General features: G+C 46.8%; 1 protein-coding gene across 4 annotated transcripts in view; it reads right to left on the minus strand.

Moving 5' to 3' along the window:
- Nucleotides 1-4,089: 4,089 nt before the first annotated feature.
- The window catches only part of DDX31 (DEAD-box helicase 31), a 46,861-nt gene continuing 25,488 nt past the window's right edge, over nt 4,090-25,462 (minus strand). For all 4 annotated transcript variants that reach the window (XM_035341763.1, XM_035341762.1, XM_035341761.1 and 1 more), the window contains 4 exons: nt 24,860-24,941; nt 19,378-19,489; nt 13,974-14,154; nt 4,090-4,530 (listed from right to left, as the gene is read on the minus strand). In XM_035341763.1, the coding sequence (XP_035197654.1) occupies nt 4,380-4,530; nt 13,974-14,154; nt 19,378-19,489; nt 24,860-24,941 (526 nt within the window). In that variant the 3' untranslated portion in view covers nt 4,090-4,379. The remainder of the gene's footprint in view (nt 4,531-13,973; nt 14,155-19,377; nt 19,490-24,859; nt 24,942-25,462) is intronic.

Below are 25,462 nucleotides of genomic sequence, written 5' to 3' on the forward strand. Positions count from 1 at the left end.
GGGGGGGCCCCGCTCCGAGGAGAGCCCCCGGCCTTTGTGGGGCCGCCGCGGGGTCCTTTGCATGTGAATGGGGGAGTTGGGTAAATCCTCGGTCGGGGCGAGGAGGAGGAGGAGGAGGAAGGGGGGGGTCGCTCCCAGCTCGGGTTAATGAAGTGGGAAAGGAGTCTTTCAGAGAGGCCTGCAAACAACCCCCTCCCCAGGCAACAAACCCCGTCCCAAATCCTACATGGATTGACTTAAACCCAGGGGATAAGTGCTTTAATTTAATCTCATTGAATAAGAATGAGGCCAAACAAAACTCTTTAAAATCATATTAAAAATCTATCAAAGGACAACTTGCAGTGGGTGTGCTTTTCATTTCGCGAGCGCCCAGGCAAGGAGCAGACAGCAACCTTCCTCCCATTTACACAGCAGGAACGGGAATCAAAGACATTCTCTAATATTTAATTGTCCTTGTAGCCGTAGCAGATTCCTCCTCTTACATTAATGAAGTACAAGGCTTCGTTACACGTTTGTAATTGCAATATTTAAATTTGCCATTTCACATCTGGAAGGAGCTGGCACTCCGCTCTGCGAGCGGGGCTGAGGCAGCGCAGCAATACGGGGATGGTTTGTCCCAAAAAAACAGGAGGCAGCGGGGCAGGGCCCGAGGAAACCCCCAGGGGCTGTGAGGGGCAGGGAGCAGAGGGGAGGCAAGGCCACCACCATGCCCTCCAGAGAGGCCTGGCAGCAGCGTAAGGCACAGCAAAGTCCCCAAATCAATGGGGTTAGGAGAGGCGTCGCATGCTGTAGGCTCTAGTCAGAGAGCACTGCTCACACCACAACCCACGGGCAGCGTCTTCTGTGGGAGGATCTCAGCAGCCTCTGAAGCTGCTGAAGGACCAGCCTCGCCTCCAGCCCGCGGGCAGGGGCTCCATACAAGTGGCTGCCTCTGTGAGCTCCAGGTCCGAGGCACGGCCCAGCCAGCATGGCTGGGTTTGCCAGAACCAAACACATTCCTGGCTTCCAGGCCCCATCTGGGCTTTCTCCCAGCATGAAGGCCTTCCTCCTCCTGCTCCTCCTCCTCTCCTGGCCCAGCCTTCACCAGGACCCCTACACTGGGAGTGGGAGAAGAATGAAAGGTGCTGCCCTGAACGTGCCAACAGGCACAGAGTGAAGAGAACCAGCAAAACAGTTTTTGAACTATTTTACCCTTCTGTCTCAACACCACACAAAGTTAGGCCAAATTGGAGAGCCCAGAGCATCTCCTGTCCTCTCCCCAGGCTTATGGGGAAAATAAACCCGTGTGAACAGGGGTGGTCTCTGTTCTGATCGGTTCCCAGTGCAGCTCAGCAGCAGGGGCTCTAGGGTTAACGTGTCGGTCGTGTGACCAGGACACTCCAAAAGTGGGTGCCCAGCTGCGACCTTGGTACCGAGGTTACCTCCTTGCTTTTCCTCCCTCAAAGACTCAAAGAATGAGCTCAGAAGTCCCAGCTGCGGACATGGGGTGACACACAGAGGCTCGGCGCAGCCTTTCAGCCCTTCCTGGCTACCCAAAGGATGCGGGCTCCTTATACAGGGAAGGAGATGGAGCCAGGAGAGAGCAGAGTAAAGAACAAGAGAAAGTAAGGGAGAGCCAGGACTTCCAGCTTTGAGAACAAGGTGCAGAGGAGCAGCAAGGAAGGCAAACCCAAGCCTGGATGGGAACTTTGTATGGAGCTCATTGGTGCCATTATTTCCAGACCAGACTTCAAGCTGCAGGCCAATGAAGCCCCCACCACTCACCCCCAACCAGAATAAAAAAACAAACCTGGCCAAAGGCAACGCCAGCACAGTGAAACGAGGCTGCAGCTTCCCCCAGCTCCACAGAGCCCAGCTCCCTGCCCCTCCAAGCTGCACGGGAGGCTCCCACCCAGCCAGGACCCCCACAGCGCTCTCCACATACCTCAGAGCAAGGGGGGACAAACTCGGGAGCAGCTCAGCACCAAGTCCATCTGCTCCATGATGCTCAGCAACGTGCTGAACACTCAGGTGCCCTGCCGTGTTACAGGGGTGCTTCTAATTGAGACCAAATTAACTCCAAACCTATTAAGTGGTATTAAGTATTTACACCTCTGGAGGTGTAAATAAGGGCAGAATTTGCCTCCTGCTGAGCCAGCTACAACTTAACTACGTTTTGCACTTCCAAGTTTATTAAAGCAAACTATTAGCTTCAGGTGTGTGCGCACTTCTGTTAATACTTTCTTTTTCCCATTTAACGATCTCCTCCTCCTTTCCCTGATCACTCAATGATCTATCTGCTGAAAGATAAAAAAAGGCTTTTTTTTTTTTTTTATAATCATTGTCCACCATAAGGCTTGTAACTTTCCATGCCCAATTAATACAGACAGCAATGAGATTTCCCGAAGCCTCGCTGATGTGCTGTTGGCCCTTTATTCCTGTTATGAATTTACCACTAGTCCCTATTAATTCATACGTGACAGCCAGCCAAGAGAAGGTCATTTTTTTTTTTTCCCTCATGCACAATATCAGTTCTTCCAAACTTACCCTCCCTGCATCACTCTCTCTGAGTCATTTTCATCCTCAGGGGTTTCTTTTTTTTATTATTTTTTAAGTTGACATTTTGCCTTAAACCTGATTGCTCTTCCAAACAGTAATCATCAAATCAGGTGGGCTTTGCTTTTTGTTCTTAAATCTTAATCTAATAAATGTTATTAACGTCACTCTGTCTGCAAAAACATGGTTAATTTTATACTGGATCCTTTTTAACTTCTTTCTTTCTTAAACAAAGTACTGCGGGAAAATCAGCGTTCTGTTTGGTAATTGCCTGGGAGGAAAAAAAAATCATTTTGGTTCTCAAGAGTGCATTCACTTGAGAAATTAAATACTTTTGGGCTGATTGCTTCCCTCCTACAGCCCTTAGCATGACTCACTACAACCCAATACTAGGTGCCCCCAGTCCTGTACTCAAAGTGGATATTGTTTTCACTTCCACTTCTTATTTTATTTTTTTTATACTCCACTTTTTCCCCTTCCGCCACCTCACAATTCTCTGGGATTTGAGCCCTTTCTGGTGCTGTGTTAAATAACGTGCCCAAGCTGGGCTGCAGGCAGGCCGCTCTTTGTGCCTTCCCTGGAGGAAGACCCAGAGCCTTCAGGGGTCTGGAGGAGGCACAGGGAGGCGGGTGCCCACCTGAAGGTCCTGGGGGACGCTGTAGGTCACCTGCAGGCCTTTGGGGCACCTGTTCTCCCCACCAGGCTCCATGTCCTGCTAATTCAGCTCTGCCAGCAACTCCACTCGAGCTCAGCTCTTGCTTCACGTGCTGGGCAGTGGTGAGCGAGTGCCCACCTCGGCACACGGGGCATCACGCTGCCTCCTTTTCGCAGTGGTGGAAATTCTCTGATGAGAAGGGAGAATGGGGAAAAGCACAAAGTGAAATCCATTAGCTCACGCCGTGCTGAAAAAAGCACTGCGCGAGGCCGAGCTAACGCGGGGAGAACCTTGAAAGCCTGGGTGACTACTGGCAAACGTTAGCAAGGCTCTGCAAAGGCTTTAATGTTCAGAGAGGTGAGACATTTCATACACAGTCTGCATTTCATAATTAGGTATGACAATACGCTGCAGGCAAGGAGAAGTTTGGAGATTGCTGGATTCCATTCTGGCTCCTTCCCCCAGTGACACCGTTTGTTCCCAAACTCGGAGGAGTTTTGACATGAAGTTTTGTGCCCATGAGCTCTATCCCAAAGGGACCATGTGTCACCACACTGAGGAGTTCTCCAGAGTCCTACCGATTTCACGGAAATCAGGGAGACTCCTTACAGCTGGCAACATTTGACTAACGATCAGTGTCCAGAGCCAGATCCTGCCCCACCACACAAAGGAGAGAAGGTGGCAGCAGCTTGGCTGTTACCTGCAGCAGGAGCAGAAACGCCTCCCTGAACAGCGACACGGGAAGCAGCAGCCTCCTCTTAAACCTGCACCTGGAACACCTCCTCTGCCACTGCTTTGCTGATTAAAAATAAGTAAGCAAACACAGTGTAGAGTGTTTCTGCAGGTCTTCTGGACAGCAAAGCATACACGGCTCAGTTCAAGGTTACACAGATATCACATTCTTCTGAAAACCATATTTAACCTCTTTTATTTTTCTTGCAAAAAAACCACCTTAGAAACACAATGCATCGTCAGGAAGCTACGTTTAATTGCAGCAGTGCGGCAGGACACGCCTGGATTCCATTCCATTTGGGCGAATGGAGTGAGAGGGAGGAGGCCAGGATCCCCAAGATCCCTCCCATATTTGCCTGATAAATTGAAACACTCGTCAGTCGATTTGGCAGGTCACCCTGACCCCCGGCTGAGGCACTCGAGCAGGTTTTGCAGCAAATGAGTGGAAGGTCCCGGCTTATGTTGGAATCTGCTGGTTGCCAGGTTTCCTCTGTTTTTTCTTCCTCTTCTTGACCTTGGATACACCAGTGTCCAACCCGCTGGAATATTCAGATCGCAAGATCTCAGCAAGGCTGTGTTTGCTATGGGTCTTCTTGAGAAGGTCAGACCTGGGCAGGGGGAAGAGAACAGGCATTAGATTCCCTTCTCTGAAACGCTGCTAGGTGGGTTGCTTATTTTACAGCTGCGGAAAGTGACATTTGTGCATTAGCAGGAGAACAGCTTCCTTTTCTTGAGGCTTGATTTGAAATTCTGTCTCATGCAAAATTAGATATTGTTGTGACAGGTTTTCGCAAAGGTGGCAAAATATCATGCCGTTTTTAAAAGCAAGCCTTTGTTCTGTACAAATGCTCTTGCAGAGGTGGTGGGGAGAATGAGGAAAGGTGGTGTGCTGAAGGCTGATGAATTAGGTGACACAGCAGTTTGAAAATTATAATAATAATAAAAAAAAGCCTAAGAGCCCTAAGACATTGAACAACGGAGACATTTTATAAACAGATTAAATCCAGACCTTGAAAACACACACAAAAAAAAACAAGCAATCAACAAAAAAAATATTTCAAGAGTGTAAAACCAGCAGAGTCGTTTCTTGCACTGTCCTGCAGACATCCCATGCACCTTGCAGCCCCTCTCCAGAGACCAGATTTTGCAAAGCTGCATTCTGCCCAGCCACGGAACTCCACCATGGATCTCCCTGCAGCCCGAAACTGCCAGCTATAAATATAAAAACCCACTCAGCATTTTTCCACCCCAGGTTCCGCCATTGTCCTGCTCTGTGACCTTGGGCAAATCTCATCCTTGTTGCTGCTGTCACCCTCTCTTAACTCTTTGAACTGCAACCTCCTGAGTGCAGGACTCGTCGTTCCCTACCGCGTCCCCGTAGCCCTGGGAGCACGGAGTATCCACAGCTACCAGTGTCTGCACGTCCCACTCACCAGTTCATTACGAAGATCAGTAACAGACCTCAAGATTTTCCAGAGAAGTGATCAGAAATCTATCTGGCCCCCTAAATACAATGAAGGAGTACACCAGAAGCCCCATACCCATTCCAGCATGCAGTCACGGTAATACTTGGGCCTCAGGAGTCCTAAAGGTTGCAGCCTTACAGCCCAGCCTTTCACAGTTCCTCCAGGTGTCCAGAACCGTGCTGGGGACCACAGAAGAAAGCGTTCTTGGCTGCAGCAACAGATTGAGTCGTTCCTTAGGCCAAACGTGCAAAGAACAGAAGGGAAGCAAACTCTTGGCTCCCTGGCATATTTGCTTGCCCCCTTTTCCATAGTTTGCTTTCCATCCCCGTGTAGGTCTCACGGCTGGAGTGGGTTTGGAAGGAAGGCTGAGTAGGATGGGAAGAATGGTGTAACGATCACCTCTGGAGGATGGTTTCCCTAGAAGATTAAGCCTGGAAGACACGGCAAAGAAAACTCTGCTTCCTTTGGTGTGGTCTCCATTCCCTCACTAATTTAGGATCCAGGCTCTTTGTGCTGTAGATCTACAGCTGTATTCTCCACTCAGTCCCCTCCATCACTCGGCCAAGTTGCTGTTTGACACTTTCCTTGTGTCTCCAAGCATTTACTACAGTAATTCGAGGGTTACCAAGCAACAGATCAGTTTATTATCAACAGGGAAAGGACCCGTAATCCACCCGTAGCTGCCGGGCTGAGATTCGGCTCAGCAGGGAGCTTGTCCAGCGCTTTATTATCAATCAGGTGAAATCATTGCCCAATTAGTAAATCAATACCCCCTGCCGTGCTGATCAGCTGTACGCGGGAAAAGAAGGATGGAGGGAAAAGAGAGGTTTCTCCCTCTAACCAGGGCCACAGAAATCAATGGAGCTGTGCTGTGAAACCTGTGCTGATCACGGCACGAAGAACAGCTGTCAAGGCCCTGGTTAACCACGAGATGCAAGAGCCACAGGCAACAGTGACAGCCTGCAGTGACAGCACGCCAGGTCAGGATCCCTGGCCAGATTCTTCTTGCTGTGCTGCTGTAAAGCTGTAAATTCCCCTCTTTGCTCAACTGGGGAGAGTCTCTAGGGCTCTGCCAGAGGAACCAAGATAACAATGACAAAGGAAGGCGCCCTGTGGTTATGAGACAAAGCCCAGGAGAGCCGAGACCTCGCTACTCACACCGTGAGCATCCTTGGGCAAAGTGTTTAACCTCTTTGTCCTCCGTGTCCGTTCTCCCACCTCGTGACCCGGGATGACTGTATTTCCCTGCTGCCGAAGGCTGCTGTGATGCTAATTGCAGAGAGCTGTGTGGCAACACCAGATACCGTGGCAAAAAGCTTCACAGGAAGGCTGTAAACACGAGACATTTGCAGCCTAGACACAACCCATGTTCCCATCACTGGATAAACACCTGGATTGTCAACATCTCATTCTGTGATCTCATGTCTAGGTATCACGCTGTATTGAGCCCTAATGAGAACACATCACGTTGATAACGGGCAGAGGAATCCACAGCCCTTTAAATCCCTCCTTCCAAACACAACAGTCGGCGTTTTGGTGGGGAACGACAGAACTCTGCAGCGAAGGGGAACTTGCAGGGAAAAAAAAGACTCATTAATGATTGACCATCCCGATGTGCTACAGCGCCAAGACTTCAGCGGGGCCTAAAGGAGCAAGGAACGTTCAAATGGATGAGAAAATCACCAGTTTTATTAGCTAGGGGAAAACGAGACAGGAATAGAGGAATCGTAACTCGGAAAATGAAACAGCCCCGATGCACGTCAGGAGGGAGCTGACCCCTAACACAAGTTATTTCACTTCTCTGTGTTACTGTCCAGCACACCGGGTGTTCGGGGCTGTCACATACTGGATGCCAGGCGGGGTTACCACTGGACTACTACTCTTTTACACTAGATACGGGGTACCTGCACTCCCATAAAAGACAGGCAGAACTGGTAAGCAGTCAGAGGAGCCAGCTGAGATGAGTTCTCAAGCGGGGGACACATCATCCCTTCATTTGCAAGGCCAGTGCTCAGCCCTAGATGCTTTGGACTTTATGCCCCAGGTATAGGACAAACAACAGGTCGCCCTAAGGTCTCTCGGATCACCTCATTGCCTAGGTAAGGAAGGTGAAACAAGGAAAGGAAACAAGGAAACAGAGGAACTGTCCTCAGATGACTTTGTTATATCCTCAAAGACTGGGAAAGACCAGCCCAGAGCCAAACTTTTAAAGACATGAAACCTCTGCCCTTCTCCAAAAAAATATGGAAAAAAAAAGATTTTATTCGCTTTTTAAGCGCAACCAGAAACTCGTGAATTTTGCTAAATACATCACTGGAAGATGAAAAGGCAGGAGAGAAGCCTCTTGAACAAGCAAGAGAGAAAAAGTGTCCAGCAAAGGAAAGGAATAATATTCTTTTTTTTTTCCTGTTTTATCTGCTTCAGCTTCTTTCTCCCTCCGTCTGCCTAGCCACTCCCAGAGCACTGCTCCCCATCCCTCTTCCCATGCAGCGATCAGCAGGGGTGCTGGTGCCACCCAAACCTTCACCTCAAAGGAAATCCAAGTGCTTCTGGACTGGTCTCTGCTGGTCCCTTAACTCCCAACTTAGTGCTTTGCTCAAGAATATCATGAAAAAAATCCAGACAGTCTTTGTTCACATCATAAAAAGAAAGTGAATGCAATGCAGATGATTAGAGTGAAATCCCCTCTGTTCTCTCCGTATCTGTCTTCTGCTCTGCCACGTGACACTAACCCTCCACAGAAGCCCCCAGCTCCCACGCAACGTGCCATCAACACACGCAGTCTGTGACTCCCGTGCACTTTGGGTGATCGATGGCTTTGCGCCATCCGCTGCACTCCACAATCACTAACAACAAAATGGTGGAATGGTAACACGGCCAAAGAAAAACAAAGCAGGTAAAATAAGATTAGAGGAAGTTCAGCATAGCTGAGAACCTGTGGAAGCTCCAAGGCATGAACAGAAGAGGAAGAAAAGCACGCACGAGCTGTTCTGTTTTGTATACAACATTCCAGTCATCCCCCAAGCATTACTGGTAAGATTGTAAGAATGAGCACTTCCACCAGCTAATTTTCATAGATTGATTTTTGTTACCGTAGGAAATCGTGATGCTGGACGTGAAGACTTTCTCAGGCATGCAAGGACCAAATGACAAAGAAAAGGCATGAGTATCTGAAGCCATTTTTCATTTTCATTCCCAAATTCCAGTGTGTGTTACGTTGACACACTGCTTCATCACAGAGCTGAACTGCAAGCCGACCTCCGAGCTCAAGGCTCCCACATGCCTGTACAGTGTACACACACGCGTGGTGTCTCAGATGTCATACAATGGCTCAGAAGATCTCTGCTGCTCTTTTTTCCCCCTAAACGGTGAGCACAGTTTTTCTTAAAGACTTCTCCTTGGCTGTTCCTTTGTCTTGAGCTGTGTGAAATGCTGGTGCGATGCAGCGCAGCAAGCGCGATAACCTTTAACCAACGTGCAGCAGCTGCAGCAACCAAGGGTTCTCAAATTGCTCCAGCTGCGGAAGACAGCAGAAAGTTCTGATGCACACTCCCAGAACTCATGGTGTGCCTTTGGAGGAGACTGAGGTAGGTTGTTCCATTTATCAGGAAACATTTCATCGTGGATCTCGCTATCAATCTGCCTGACAGCATCTCCAACAGCTTTGACATTGTGCCAGCACCAGAGCTGGGTTACCTCTGGGCCAAGGCTGCCGCAACACCTGCTTTGTCTACTTCCAGCGTTAGATGAACCATCTGCGGCCAACGCAACCCTATTTGGGCTGGTTTTTCCATTGCTGTTTTTTGTGGAGTGGAGGCAAGAAATTCATCAGCAATTCTATACTTCACTCGACAAGTCAGCAGATGGCCTAGGTACTCTGATCAGCTGATGTAAAAACACTAGTTGAGAAGAACGAGGATAATTATTACCCAGTCGTATCGAGCATCAAGTGCGATTCCAGTACAGTCAGAGCAAAGCATTCATGCCAAGACAAGCTAAACAGTAAAGCTCACTGTACACCTGCTGAAGTCAAGTGTATTTCAGCTATCCAGAGAGACAAAACCCTACAGCCTCACTTCCACTGTAATACCTTGGTCTTCACCCCGTGGAATAAGGATCAAAGCACCACTGGGAGGCTGGGAACCTCCCACGACTCTTGCTTCTATCAGGCTCTTTCCCAGCCTAAAGGCCAGAATATATTTCACTTGGAGAAACCTGCTCATTTCCTGGTGTGTACTGAAGGATGCCGAGGTTTTCCAGCTTCATGGGCAAGCCCTATTAGCTCACTGTAAGATGGAGCAAAGGCTCTGTGCTGCAGCTGTGGTAGAATGGGACAGTAATAAAGGGCATTGCTGTATGCAGCTAACAGTCGTGCGGACTTTACAATTATAAGACTTCAGTTTCAGAAGAGGACTTTCTGTAACATCGTGTTGTGGTAAGCAGGACTCATCAGTGTCCTTGAACTGCCTTCATGACGAGTGAGGGCAAGCTCTCCTTTCGGAGCAGCCATACTTCTTCCTCTAATCTCTGGACCTGTTTGCATTCCAGCGCAGGAATCCATGCTCTTACCTGAGCTCCAGCCTGGCTTTCCAGAGCAGACTGCCCAAACCAAGTGAAATTCCTATTGGGCAGCATTCCAGAATGGTATTTTGACTAATTAAGTGATATTAGGAAAGCTGTAAACAGCACGCAAAAACTGGCAGGCAAACTACTTCTAATGATTAGACAATTGCTGTGCAGGGAGACCCAGCTGCAACCTTGGTCCACAAGCCCTGTCAGCAGAAGCATCAGTCTTTTCGAGATTGTCAAGGCCAGGAAGTTCAGAAGTGCCACCAGGGATGTGGGCTAGGGGGACAAAGTGAAAGGCTGCTCGCTTTCACCCAAAGCAGACTGCTGACCCAGCCACACAGAGGAGGAGCCTGGTTTACAAGGTAGATTTCCCAGTGATCTGACTACTAATGCTGAAGAATGCAACAGTAATCTTGCAGCCAAAGCCTTAAAGGCATAATGATATTCATATTCAGAGCAATGCCGGTGTAAGAATGACGTAAATCAAGCCCCTCAAACGGAAGCACCCTGTACGCCTTACCTTAATGCTGTATCAGTTAAGGTTTGGCTTCACCTCTGAAGGGTGAGAGGATTTTCATGTTTATTTTTATACTTATGTTTTGCACATGCTGTAGCAACAATGACTATATTTGATACCCCTACATAAACGCCATCTTTCTGAGCCCTCCTGGCTTCAGAGACGTCCTGCAGCAATGAGTTCCACAGGATCCACTGAGCCTCAGGATTTCTCTCTTTCTCTGTAACAGCGTGAGTTCACAAACAAGGAAAATTAAGTTGTGACTCCCCATTACGGTGGAACCCTTCGGGGACACACACCAGTCTTCCAGAGAGATCAATAAGGAAAATCCAGACCATTAGCGCCCCACAGAATCCCATAAAACCCTGCTGATCTGTACTGCGAGAGGCTGAGTAGCACGGGGAGGCTTGGTGGAATGGCAATAGGTTTTTGGCATCTGCATTGTGAAAGAGTCAAAAGAAATGTCTATCTGGCGTGTCAGCTACTTCCTGGGCATGCTGCTTCTCTGCAGCGACCGAAAGGCAGTTAATCCCTCAGTGGAAGCGGGATCAGCTTCCTTGCACCTACCCGGCAGTAAAAGCATGAGCCCAGGCACTTACCAAGCTGATGTAGTGTCATTTAATATACAGGACCTGGTTCACGTGCCCCTCTCGTACATAAATATGGCATTTCAGCTTTCAAGAAGATCGTGAGCACAGGATTTTGCCATCTTCTGATCGGGTTCTGCAGTAACTGCTACAGCTGGTTGGTTTGTACAAAGAGGTTTAAAAAATCCATGAAAGTTTTAGGTGTGCGGTCAGAAGGAGAGGGCTGCGTCCACATTTCAGGACTCACCACCACACACCTGGCTGCTGCATCTTCCTGCCTCACCTTCTCCAAGCAGCAGGCTCTCTGAGGAGGTGCTAAGCGCAAAAGGAGACTTCAAAAGAAATGAAAAGTTTTCTTTGTCCTCATAAGGAAACATTTAATGATCACCTTTACCCCTGCTTTCAACCTGGATGGCCTGTTCTTTATTCTCTGGGCTAGTGCTGAGGCTTTAGTGAGCAGCCTGATTAAAAACAAGTATCAGATGTTTGGAGATGGTGTGTAATACGACAACCAACGCTCCTGGTATCATGTGAGAAATATAATTAAAAAGATTGCTCTGTGACTATGCTCCTATCATTTCAAGCCCCACATTTTACAATTAAAGGCCATTTGTCTTTTAATGGCAAGCTAAATTCTGCTCTCTGCTTTGTCACTGTGAAATCAAAAGCAATTCCCTGTAAATTAACAGCACTATCCTGAATTTATGCTAGCAGATACTGAATTTGAATCTATATTCACTTTTCCCTCAGCTAGCACATAAATACTACTATATCCTCTCTCTTTTTTTTTTAAGCACACACAGATGAAGTAAATTAGAAAGAAGTGTCACAGGCAGGAACAATTGTCTCAGAACACAACTTGGGCTATTTCTGCCCGGGTCTTAACTTTCCAGATGCTCCCGGATTTTAAACCTAGAGCTTGAGCCGTGACAAACCTGTGCAAAGTCTGCCCACTTTCCCTGAGCTGCGACTCTCCGATCCACGTGCAAATGAGCTTTGAAATCACTCTCTGACCATTTGTTCTAACACCTCCACATCCTCCAGCCCCACACGTCCTGTGCATAAACGCCCTACTGTATCTTGAGCTTGTCTGTACTATAATAGGATGAAGACTTGGGGAGGAGGAACGCTGTCTAAAAGAGGTGCGTAACAAGGGAAAAAGTAGCTCTAACAGAGTAGCAACATCATAGGAACAGAGAGAGGCATTGTTGCAGGCCAAGTAATCCTGTGACACGCTACTGTCAGTCATAGCTTGACACCCTGCTGGGCCAGCAAGACATCAAAGCTCACCCCGTACCATCTTACATGCTCTTTATCGGCTAATCAGGCTATTCTTCCTGAAATAAAGCTCCGTTAAATCCCCTGCTCACAGGGGCATTCCCATCCTGTTGCCCATCTGCTGGTGAGGGTCAGCTGAAGCAGGAGGCAGATCAGTGCTCTGTCCCTGGTGGCTTCGCAAAGCGGGACAATGCTGTCTCCAACTTCTTATTTTAAAAACCCCTTCCCCTTGCCTTTCTTTTTTTTTTTTTTTCCCCCTCCCCAAATACATACATGTGCAAGAGATGTCACCAGCCTGGAACAATTACGTGGATTAGTGCTTTAATTGCATGGTTAACATTTGCTAATGGAGTTTGCGGCAACAATTACACGGAAAGCGTCACAACTGCTACCAGAAAAGAAGAAAGATCTTTCCTTCTTTGAATTATTGCAGTGATTTTACAGGCAAGCCAGAAGCTTGTAGTCTGCTGTTGTGCTATGGAAGACGTAATCTCAAAAGGGAGGACTATCTATCTTGTGGAAGCAACTTAGAGCACCCATGATCAGAGGTACTGAGCATCTTCAGCTCCATTTCAAGCAGAGGAGAGCATTTGGGGCTCTACTCCTCTGGATTTGTCAGGGAATCTCAGATTCCTGATGCAGGAAAGGAGCACCCAGGAGACTGGAACAAATGTAAGAGACGGGGGAGAAGAACTGGTATTTGTCAAGGCTTGGAGGGAAGGAAGAAACTATATTATGAGATAAAATAACACCCATAGTACCTCGCTCATAATAGGTAAGATGGTCAAATTCAAATTTGAGAAGTGAAAATACTCATTTCTCTGCTTTCTCTTGATGCATTTATCGCCCCATGCCATAAACCAACAGCAGGCAATTATGCACAAAGCCCTGTCTGAGAGCCTTTTTCCCCAGGCGGGGATGAGGGTGAAGAGTTGCTGCTGCAGTTATTCCTGAGATGGGGATCACAGTGCTGTGCAGGTCTGCGTGATTGGAAATGGGAATGGGAAAACCTGGCAGCTTCTACTGTGGAAGTGCTTGGCCACAACAGGACTGCTGCTGAAGCTCTCCAAGAAACCAAGACCCATGCAAGACCGAGAACCACTCCAATATACGGGAAGTCTCACGCTTCACTCTGGAACACTGCCTGTGCCCTTTCTTATCCTTCAAGGTAGCTCTGAAGTATAAATAAATAAAAATTAGGCTGTTTCTGCTTGTAGGAACTGGTGCGTTTCAAGTACACAGAAACTGGTAAAGGTGCAGCAAAACCCAGGCTGGTCTATGCAGGCGCTTCTCCACGCTTAACAGCTTACTTCAAAACCAGAGCATCTTATCAGAAGTCAAACTACAAAGTGAGCTACTTGTTTTTTCTTTTCCTTTTTTTCTTAACTGAATTCCCACTCAAATCTTCAACCAAGCTGGTTTAATAAATGTAATTTTTAGGCTCTCTAAAGCCGTTCAGGAAAAAAAGAAGAATTAAACAACAGCTCAGAGCAAAATGCAATCTAAGCCTGGCTCAACACGATTTAGGCTCTCAGGAACAATCACACGGAGCAACCACAAGAACCTTGGGGAGCAAAACGCACCACGGGTTGGCACGTGGCATCCCTTGGCTCGAGAATGTCAAGCTGGCCTACCTTTTTGGTCTCAGTTTGGTTTTCTTCTTTGAGCCAGCGGTTGGAAGAGCAGTCAGGTTCTGGGGGGCGTCTCTCAGGCCAAAGCTCTTGGCCATATGACCCAGGTGGATAGATTTGATGTGGAAGATATGCTTGAGGTTTCTGGGATAGGCAGCGTAGGCACAAAGGAAAGACTGCAGTGCTGGGGGAAAAAAAGGAAAAAAAAAGTGAATTCTGTTTGCTACTGCATCTTTATATATATACACTTAAAGATTCAGCTGTTCCAGCTGAAAGGACATTGGTCTCGTCCTCTGGGACACCTTCTGGTCAGCAGCTGGTGGATAAGGTTGGCATGTTAAAAATCTGTGAAGGTTGAACACAGTACTGGTACAATCCCGTAAGGAGAAGAAAGGTGGTGGAGAAGGGTTAGGAACTGAAACAATGCTACATGGAGTTGCGTTAGGTTCGCCTCTTGTAAGGATGCCCCTTCTGCCAGAAAGTGTGATACCTGCAGCACATCTCACGAGGAGTTGCTGACATCAAGTGGCAGCAGAAAGGGGGAGGGAGGGAATAGCGGGATACGGGGATGAAGAGAAGGAAATAGAAGCATGGAAGTGGCGTAGGAAGGCTCCTCTGATATTACAATCCCAGTAGTCCATGCATTTTTCACCAGTTACTAGATAGTCCCTTATAAATATCTGAGAGCCAGATGGATTTCCTGACTCATCATCACACTGAGAACAGAGCTCACCTTCTCAGAAGGGAAAAATAATAGAATAGTGTGCAAATTTCCTTTCACATCTTTATATTCCTGTAATGCCCTTCCCTCAGGGCTCATTGCTCTAAAGACAATCATCCACTAATACGAACGCTACCACTGCTCCTCCACGTACCCGTGACGTTAACTATACCCAGGTTGTCCTCCCTGCTACAGGGAATAGGGGGGACTTTTGGTGAGGAAACTTGACAGCTCAGAAAACGCCTCCCTTCAATCCCCCGACTGCTCCTCTGCTCGCTAAACCTCCCGTGCCCCCCCAGCCCTCACTCCAACCACCACCTTCATCTCTCTCTCCCTCTCAGCTCCTGACAGCAGCAAGCTCTAAACTCTAACCTCTCCTGCCCTTGCCTGTTGAGCCACCGGACCAGCAAGTTTGCCCACAGCTTATGTCTAATCTCTTGGCAGCAGCAGGAGATTGGAGTTTATGAACAGTAATAAAAATGTCATTTTAGCAGATCAGCTCCTGGAAGGACCCAGGGAATCCATCAAAGCTCTGTTTACTGAGTAAAGCGAACTCCTTTTCCCAATCGATGAGAAGAAAAGATTGAGTTTTTTTGCACCTTCTTCCCAATTTCACAACGTTACTCTTTTAGAGGCATCTGAACATCAAGAGACCTGTGTTTTCCCAAAAAGAGAATGCTAAATTCCAAACACCTAGTCTCACTGTCTCATCTGAAGGCCATCCCTCTGAGGGCTTATAAACCAGCTCAAATGCACTCAACAACCTCGTTCTGTTGCTTTTTTTTTGCATAAAGTTATTGGTCAAATTCACCTGCTATGAAAAGGTGTAACTCTTCAAAAGGAACAATATCAACCTGCTCTCGCTCCAAATCTGGTCCCATTGGAGCTAATATAGCTGTCTTTCTTGCAGCATTTGAAATGTTTGATACTAAAGATCCTGTTATTATGAAGGCTGAGCTCACCTCCCACGGTTCTTCAGATAGCAAAGGCTGCTGGAACTAACTCCCCAGATCAGAGTTAGAGAATCGAAGTGTCAGAGGGCCCCCTTCCCAACGTCCTGACAGAAAGCTGCCAGATCCAGCCCTGAGTCAGAGCCTGCAAAACCAGGGAGAGCTGCGAGGGACTATTCCAAAACTGAGCTAACAGCCCTGCCGTACCAGCAGGTCGAAACCTCAGCTCATGTAACTGTCTTAACTCTGAGGAGTTCAGAGCTGCTGACGTTCATCACAGCACTCAGGAAATCTAAATTAAGACCTTTGGGGTGGGATTCTTTTTTTTAAAAATCCTTAGTCTCAGGTCTTTAGACCTTTCATTGCTGTCAGGGCCATGTTTTCCAGCTTTTACGTGCAATTATAGTGGCCAGATATTGAAAGCTTTTTTTAAAAAAATAAAAATTGAAGTTGACTTCCTCGATAATTTTGTGATCAAGGACATAAGAGCTTCAGACAACAACTCAAAAAGACCGGTGACAGTGTTGGTTGGGCCAAAATGCACAGAAAGGCGACATCACCTTAAAGCCACAAGAGAAGCTGCTTGAGCTGTTACAGCTTTTGTACACCAACACGAGTCTAATGCACGCTGGCCTGGGGAGATTCAGATCTGCGCTGATGTACGAGTGGATTCAGGACTGCCCACGTGCAGCCCCACTTTCCTAGTGGAATTGTGGAAAAACAAAGGAAAAAAACAGAGCTACACCTGATGGGGGTTTGATAGGTTGGTTTGGGGGGGATAAAAGGGTACCGAGGTATGAGACAGGTGCCATAACCTGTTCGCCACGCTGGCAGCCAGCTCTCAGAGCAGGCCCCGCAGCACAGCCCCAGCCGCACGGCCAGATAAGCTGCTGGGGGCATTCTGCCAGCGTTGAGAGCTCAAGGGAATGGGAAGAAGAATGCACCAAAACGACCCCCAATACAAGCATCCTGCTGCAGCAGTGGGCTCCTCTAACTCTGCTGTCCCTTACCACACTAGGGGTGAGGCAAATTGCTCAACTATTGCCATAAAATAGTGAAACGCAGAGGACAAATGCAGGGTTTGCTTCCCTCCCCTTTCTGTAACCACAATGGCACGGAGGAGCAGAAGACAACTGCCTGAGCTCTACCTGCCACTGCAGCTCCAAAGCAGAGCACTTGGATGCAACCCTTCAGCTGCGAGGCCTCCGTTTCCCAAAAGGGGCTCCCCTCTTCGTGAGATTTGTCCTTCAGGCAGCAGGGCTCAGCCCCAGCCCTCCTCCCGCGCTCTCTCACCGTCGGTCAGTCAATCAAGTTTGAAGGGCAGCACCTTCCCTGAACTACTTGATTTGAGTTTGGAAAATACGGGACCGAGAGGCAGAAGGGATGAGTGGGCAGAGAGCCACTCGCCTTCTCAAAGCGGGCTGCAATCAAAACATTGCTTATTAACATTGACTAGGTCAGAAAATGGGGAAAAAGGGAAAAAGAGAGAGAAACAAATGCATCGCTGGCACGGTTTCCAATTGATTGTCTGCCATGAAAGCAAAAGCCAGCTGCCATGTTAATTATTCATGATGCCTGGCGCAGAGGGGAGGAAGAGGGGGTTTATGGAAGCCACTCAGCAGTGGAAAATTTGCATATGTAGATAGCGGAATAGGAGAAAGAGGTGGAGTACTCCTGCACAAGATAAATGGGATGCACAACGTGGCAAATTTCCTGACAAATGTTCTGCACTTCTTGTTTGCAGCTAAAAAAGTTATTAGTGCTGAAGTCAGCAACAAGTGTGTGTGGAGCTCGCGTGCATGAGCTGCATGAAGAGACCACAGAGGATTTCTGAGCGGGACCCAAGCCATGCAGTTGTTCCTTCTCCCCGTCACAGTCATTTCAGGTTAGAAGTTCGCATGGGGATGAGGAGTCCCAGTGGAGCGTGTGGAAGCTCATCCACGCAGAAGCAAGGATTTGACCATATTAAGAACATGTTTTAAGATCATGGACTTACAAGGGCACCTAGGAAAAGTAATACACCAGTCAAGTAGCACAACGCACCCGAAAATGGGTGCATGCAAGCTTCTTAAGTGGTGAGTCTCTAACAATTTCATTGCAGGAGAAAAGTATTTTAAAACTCCAAGGAAAAATCAACACAACCATTGTGGGGTGGTGGTGGGGTGGTGGTGATAAACAGTGCAGTGACATGTCATGGAGAGGTAGGGCAAAGCATGAAAAAGCATTTCAAAGACCTTTCCCACCAACATGGCCACGTAACTTTAACAGCACGCAGAATAATTTGGGGTAAGCAGGTAGTTACAGCTCAAGCTGTAGTCTTTCTGCAACGTCGCCACCTAAGTCAGGAAAAAAAAACACCTTTGACCTCTTTTAACAGATTTAATCACTTCTCTTGATTCAAATGATTTTAATGCTGAATGTAAAGTCTACCCTGAGAACAGCCTTCCCTTATCCAGTTTATATGATGACATTGTACAGCTCAAAGGCCAGCTTCCCCATTTGGTTTTGGCCACTCAGTATGTGATTTATGCAGTGCAGTATGTATGGATGCTTGTGCCACAGCTGTATGCAAACACACAGAGCAGGTACAAATATCTCCTATCTTATCAGGACATCTCTCATCCAAACCTGATTGGAAACTCTGCAGCTGACATCAACAGGACATGTACACAATCTACGACAGCAGGATTTGACTCAGATCAAAGACACAAAAGAGGTGAAAAAGAAAATGATCGGGAAGAGAGACACATGACAGGTGGAGACTTGGAGAAAAGGAAAGGCTCTAGTCCTATATGTTCTGAGCAAGCGTGGTTCAGCTCCTTGCATGAAGAGTTTGCATGTTGTGGACTTGTCTCACTATCTAACGAACAAATTCCAACTAATTGTCAAGGAGCTTTGGGGCCTGACTTCCAGCACCAGCTTTACAACAGCTATTTAGTTTACAGGCGCACCCAGATCAGCCCCATGGGGCAGCAGAATCGTACCTTGCAGAGGGGTACCTACACTGCACCATCCCTTAGGTTCCTCTCAGGAGAGTGCTTAGTGTTTATTTTCCTACCACATCCCTGTCAAGTTTTCCACCTTTTCCCCCAAATCCACCTCTCTGGCTTTTTCAAACTGAGAAGAAGGAGGGAAAAGCTTCTTGGACTGCTCAGTGACAATGTCTGTGTGTCCTGCCTGGCAAGGAGAGAGACACAACCCCAGATTTGTTCCTGGGTACAATTATTATTAAATCCACCCTAGTTTTTCTTCTTCCTGCCTGCCTTTCTGAGTAGTTGTGCCCCCTCTCATTTCTCCCATCCCACACAACAACCTCCAGCCTAAGAGCCTTGCCTGTTAAGAGCTGCTCCCAAGACGTCCCGCCTCACAGGCTTCAAATTCACCTCTGGTGTGAACTGAAAGCACCCGGTGGGTGTTGCGCCAGGCTGCGGTTAGGCAGGTCACCCATGACCTTCCCAGAGTAACACGCCATCTATTTGCTCTTGTGATTGGGTCAGAGTCCTTGGATGTGAATCCTACTGAAAGTCGAGATTAAACCTCATTTGCACTTAATACGGGGATGCAAGAAATTAACATTTAATATCATCACAAAGCCTTCTGGGCCCATCTCAACCCCTCTGTGGAGCCCGATGTACCCAAAATGTTTCTTCCAGGCCTTTTCCCTGAAGCATTTCCCCTGAAGAAAACGGGTTATAAATGAGCCGTTTGGGAACAAGCTGAAAAGAAACACACTGACCTTTTTTTGCCCACCGGACGGTCACCTCACTGGAGTGAACGTAATTTTCAAATTTTGTCTGCAAGACCGTGGCCCGCTCCCGCACTTCCTGAGGGTCCGTACCGCAGGATTTCTACAAGGGCGGTGGGAGGATTAGAGGAAAGAGAGAATTTGAGTCAGGAATAATGAAGCAGTTTACAATAGATTTAATAACAGTAAAATCACACAGTAACCACCCAGGGGCCAACAAAGGTAATCCTCTCAATATTACTAGAGAAAAAAAATATAGATAAAGACGTTAAAGTCAAAGCAGCCAGTAAGCACTCCATGGTGAGGAGAGCAAATCAGTTTTAATTTTGTGTTTTCTAACATCTATCACGTATCATTTTCCCCTCGCTTTTTTTTTTTCTCTCCTCCTCAGATTCAACAGGCCAGATAGCAGTGCTTATTTCCCCTGCAGCTGTTTGGAATTACTCTCCCCAGACTCTACACGGACTCCGCTGGGCCCAGGTTCTTTATCAGGAGTCAGACCGATGTTGCAGCTTCCCCTGAGCAGTTCCCCATAGCGCCTGGCCTCTTCTTGGCACTCATGGGGCAGGAGATGTGCGTTCATCTCCACACCCCAGAGAATGGACCAAAAATTCAGCACCTGTGAACCGAGCCAACTAAAATGAGCCTCTCACTACTGATGTCTACATGAAGTTTGCTCCCTGTCAGTACATCATATGTAACTGTAGCTGCTGGTGGTTCCTCCAGAGTAAGACAAGGCCCTTGCACCAAAGACACGACAGAAGAAATTTCCTTGAGCTGAAGAGGCAATTTTCCCTGTGCTCAAGCTTTTCCATGATCAGGCTGTAGGATCCAGTGCGGGAAATGGAAGGCAATCGTTACTGGGAGCAAGCTGTTACTGGGAGGAGAAAAGAGGCTGGCTCTCCTCAAGTACCAAGGCAGATAGAGGAAATGTGGACAAGAAAACAGATCTGATGGCAAGTTGACAGCAAAGTGCAAAGCCAAGCATCCATGGATACGAAACTCTCCCAAGAAAGGACCACAGATCTCAAAAGCCACTCAGACAGGAACCAGCACCCAAGGCTAAGAGCGCCAGATCCAAGGCAGCAATTTGTTACTGGTCAACCCCTCGTCTTCCTGCCCAGGGCTGACTGCAAACAAACACCCACCTCTCACTACCCTGCAACTAGGCCTGCGCCACCACAACAGTCCTGTTGGTCCTCCCCAGGAGATTTGCATGCTAATGCTGCCCAACCCTCCCTCCTTCATGGCTGCAAGCATCCCCTCTGCCCCGCTGCTGTCCAGGGGAACCACGTCACGTCGACCCTGGGAACCCCGGTGATGCTGCTGACACCCCCACAAAACGTTCTGCTGATCCAGATCTGCCCCTCTGCATCCTAACAGCAAATCCAGCGCCAGCAAGACCCCAGATGCAGGCGCAGCCCCTGCACAGCGCCCTCTTTGGAACTCAGGATCCCACAGCTATCCTGCAGCAAACAAACACACACGGGAACTGGACGTCCTGCTCACCCGCTGCCTGGACTGTCTGTCTGCATCTCCAACAAAGACAACGTTGGTGTTTTAAGGCTACCCGGGGCATCTCCCAGATTCCCGGGCTCTGCTATCCATCTCCCGGTGCACTCCAGAGACTGACAGCACACCCGTTCCAGAGCTGTCTCTTAGTTTGACTTCATGTGCGCCTATTAATCAGCTGAGACAGTCTCCAGTCGAGGGGCCTCTGTAAAGGTTTAATAAACTACAAGTGGTGCTGCCTCCCTGAAGTGGACACTCGGCGCTGTGACTAACAAGTTTCCATTGACGTGAAACATAAAACTTTCTCCCACCCCGCCCGCTCCTCCTAGTCCCCATCACTTTTCTTTTGTTAAGCCTCCTGGCAGCACAAAGTGTCACCTTCCCAGCGTTTTTTAATATGAATGTGAAATTAGTGAGGTTTGCCCTTTCCCCTGGCGGACAGAATCCTCTGTTATTAAAAAGTAAAGCACTTTAATAATGAAAACTTTTTCTCTTTTTCCTGTGTTTTAACTGTTTAAAATTAATGAGAAGGGCATAACGGTTGTCAAAGCGATATTGAAAGCCGGGTAGCCAGGACCGAATAAGCACGAAAATCCCTCCAGAGTGTTAAATAAACAGTGCTTCAGCCCCCTCTGAATCCCTCTGTTGGTTATTGTATACATTCTGTAACAGCACTCAGAATAGATCTGAGCACCGGGGAGGCAGAAAGGTTTCAGAATTCCAATAAAGGCCTCAAATTAAAGACAGCCTGGTGCGAATTCCAGGAGAAAATTAAAGAGACCTCAAGCTTAAGTGACAGGTGACTTGCTTCTGTGTCACAACTGTCAGGGGATTTAGTGATAATATGGCAATATATTACAAAGGACTTTTCTTATTCCCCCCTTTAGGTTTCAAAATGAGGCATCTCTTCTTCCTGGTGCTGGGGGAAAAAAAAAAAAAAGTAAGACAAAAATGAGGGATAAAAAACTAGGTGCATAATTTCCAAAGTGTGAGGTCAGTCCGAGAGAAATAAATGAAAAAAAGCAAATGGCAGGGAACATAATGTACTCAGAAAACAGCTTCTCCCCTCCTCCCGTCTCCACCTTGTCTTTTATCCCCTTCAGCCTCTTGAGACAGATCTCATTTTAAAATTGCCCCCTAATGGGCATGAAAAAAAAAATAAAAACCTGTGTTTGATTCCTGCCTTCCAGGGAGGTTCATCTTTAAATAAAAATAAAAATCTAAATTTAAAACCGACTCAGAGCCAAACTTTAAAAACAAAACCAGCACACCATGCGAGTATCTGGGCAGATCCAATACAGGAGGTGCTACTGGAAGTGTACTGGAAGCCATCCTGCGTGCTTTACTCACGCAAGCCAGCTTTAATCCTGCTTGCATCCTGGTCCGGATGAACAGGACAATTAATCGGAGACCCTTCCACATTTTTCCAAGGCCCAAAAGATAAAAGCCTACCCCAGAGGCTTGCTTGATCTACGCTCCACCCAGATGAATGTTGTATCTGTTAGGTAACAAGCACTGCTGCCATTATGGAGAAACAGTGCGACAGAAGAGCTTTTTCTACCCCGTATTTGCTTAAAATAAGAGCCTGTTCTGGCAGATCCCCAACCACCAGTATAATCTGTGATCACTAACAATACCGATAACCTAGAAGAAGAGACGGGCCTGGCTGCAATGTGACTTCACTGGTTCAAGACACCAGAGGACCTCCCACCAACCACACTAGGAGAAACCACGCTTACCTCGTTCAGAAGAAACTTGGGATTATAAAGACTGCAGCTTTTAGGTTTGGGAGGCTGGGGTAAGTACTGAAAGTCTCTGATTTCATGAAGAGAGTATGTTAATGGGAAAAAGGATGGAAACACAATAAAACTAGACTGAGGTAGAGGAGTTCTTTCCTAAAGCAGGGAAAAAAAGCCAAAAGCACAGGCTCTAACATCTCCTGCTTCCATTATACTTCAAAACAAAATGAAGGATTTTGTTTTAATAACAACTTTTTACTAACCTCCACACACCTTCTCTAGAACTCGCCAAGTCCCCCTGCCCCCCTCCATAAAAGTTGAAAGATCAAATTTATTCTCTTTGTAGGCAGGTGAACATTCACACACCCAGACATAGCCACATATATATTTTATACGCCTAAATATAAAATATACATTTTACAGGCACTTCAGCTTGCTCCCTGGCTGCACACAGAAGCCCAAAAAATGCATGTTCCAACGGGGTGCTTATAATGGACTGCAGTTGAGGCAACGAGAACCGAAGAGCATTATAATGAGGTTCCTGTGTGCACCACCATAATATATACATGACTCAACGCACCGAGAGCTGATAAGCAAAGCTAACTCGCTCTCGAACGGCAACATCACAAACGGATCGGGTTCAGCTCCTCGTAACAACAAGTCCTCAATCACTCTCTGTCCTACGCAGTGTCCGTTGCGTTCTCAGCTTATTCCACTGGCTTTACAGCAAACTTAGGGAATTTAATAGAGATTAACCTCCCCTAAAACTCATAAACACGTCCCTGCAGCATCTGAGGAAGCATTACAGACCACTTACAGAGCCTCTGATGGCAATAAAATACAAATCTAACTAATTGAATGAATTCTTGATTGCATTTAAATATTTTTCAAGTCATTCCTGAAGATACCTATTTGATATTGACAGGCCTATGGTAGCTTCATCGCCATTATATAGATTTTTTTTCCAGAAAGAGAAACTCTATTTCTCAGTCTCAATTCTTTAAGATTCTGAGTCACATAAAAATAGGTAATTTTGTATTTCCAAGTCCCCGCAGCAGATTCAGACTATCCTACAGACAGAGTGGATGTACCTCAGCTCCAGTGAAGTCAACAGCAAAATTCCGCTCACTTTGAAGGCAGAGGGAATACAGGAGTTCAATCCCACCTCTGACTGCAAGTGAAAGGAACCAGCTCCTTCTGTACAGGTGCTCACGTACAGCAGCTGGCATGGCAGGGCATGCTTAGGCAGCACTGCCCAGCAAAAGAAATGAGAGTAACGGCTCCTTTTCATATTGGGGTTGTTTTTTGCTTGTTCATGTTTTTTTGTTGTTGTTGTTTTGAGTAAAGTAAGAAAGGTAGAATACGAGTATTTAGATCAGAAGTGTTCTCCATTTAAATGTGCAGAGCATTTTACAATTTGAAGGCACGGTAGAAATACCAAGCTCATCGGTCCCGGTAGCAAACAGGTTTGCTAGCTTTATATTGCTGATCCAAAGGCAAGGATACAAAGGCACTGAGATGTTTAGGTGAGAATTTTGGAAATGGATCAATCGTTTTGTACCTCCTCAAGTACTGAGCTGTGACGTTCAGCAACATTCAGCATGCAGTTTGTCCTGCCGCTTTCAAAAACCAAATTGTCATTTTCCAGAGAAGAAGGGGAAAAAATAAAAATACCAAACCACGTTCTCTATTTTGCTCACTTCCTGTGAAATTACACTTCTCGAGCCTGTAACAGGCCTGTAACAGGTACCATTCTGTCCCATGTCAGTAACAAACCTAACGTGTATAACTTCGTAGATGTAATTGTTAAAAAACTCTCCAAAGGAAACTCAGTTACCTGCCTACAAGCACACTCGGGAGAAAAGGAAAGTATTTATTCACAAAAAAAGCTATTTAAAATAACTTCTGCATGAAAACAGCATAACTGCACTTTTGCATATTTGCTAAAAAAGCTAAGAGGCTGTATCCTAAACACGTTCCAAACATTTAAAATAAAAGCATTGCAGGCCGATTTCAGTGAAAAACAACAACAGTATTTTAATGCAGAAAACCCAAGGAGAACAGAAACACTGGGAAAAAAATAAAGCTTTTGCAGCTAGAAACCTTTGCTTTCTGCTAAAAATACTTGCTGAAGAATTAGAAGGAACTGCTTTTGGGGGGCAGCAGTTTAAAGATTGGGCGAACGAAAATTGCAGCAATTCCAAATCAGCAGAATAACTCACCTTGCCTCTTGGTCTGGGCAACTTGAAGCGATCGTCCTTCATCAGGCTGGACAACACCTTCTCCATCTTCATCTCTGAGACACTGAAGCAACAAAGAAAAAAAATGACAATGATTTCTTCTACTTTTTAAAACATAGCACGTAACAAACTGCAGGCTGATAATGGATTGCAAGAAGATTGAGATTTACATGTTCAACTTAAGCATTTATCCCTGAAATACATGAGGTCCTAGCGACTCGCCCAGCAACTCCAAGAATGTAATCAATACGAAATCTCAGCTCCAGGTGAACTGGTGCTTTCACTGGAACAGAGACAACATTTTACCAACAATCTTGTCGCCATTATTAGTCACCAACAAACAATCTGGTTCCAACAGGGCATCAAAATAGCTGAGGGTGGCATACAAATAAAAACAGTCCACTAAAAGGCTCCTTGGTTCTCAACCAGCATAGTTAACTACTGAAAAATTCCAGGCCTTTAATTAGATTTCTGCTGTTTCCATAATTTCTCTTTCCTCGCATTGAAAAGCACCAAGACAATCGGGAAACATTTAATTTTCTTTTCCTAGTTTTGCAGTAAAAGAAACTCAGTATAGAGTTCAAG

The sequence above is a fragment of the Oxyura jamaicensis genome, chromosome 17 (genome assembly GCF_011077185.1).
Source record: "Oxyura jamaicensis isolate SHBP4307 breed ruddy duck chromosome 17, BPBGC_Ojam_1.0, whole genome shotgun sequence".
Lineage (NCBI taxonomy): Eukaryota > Metazoa > Chordata > Aves > Anseriformes > Anatidae > Oxyura > Oxyura jamaicensis.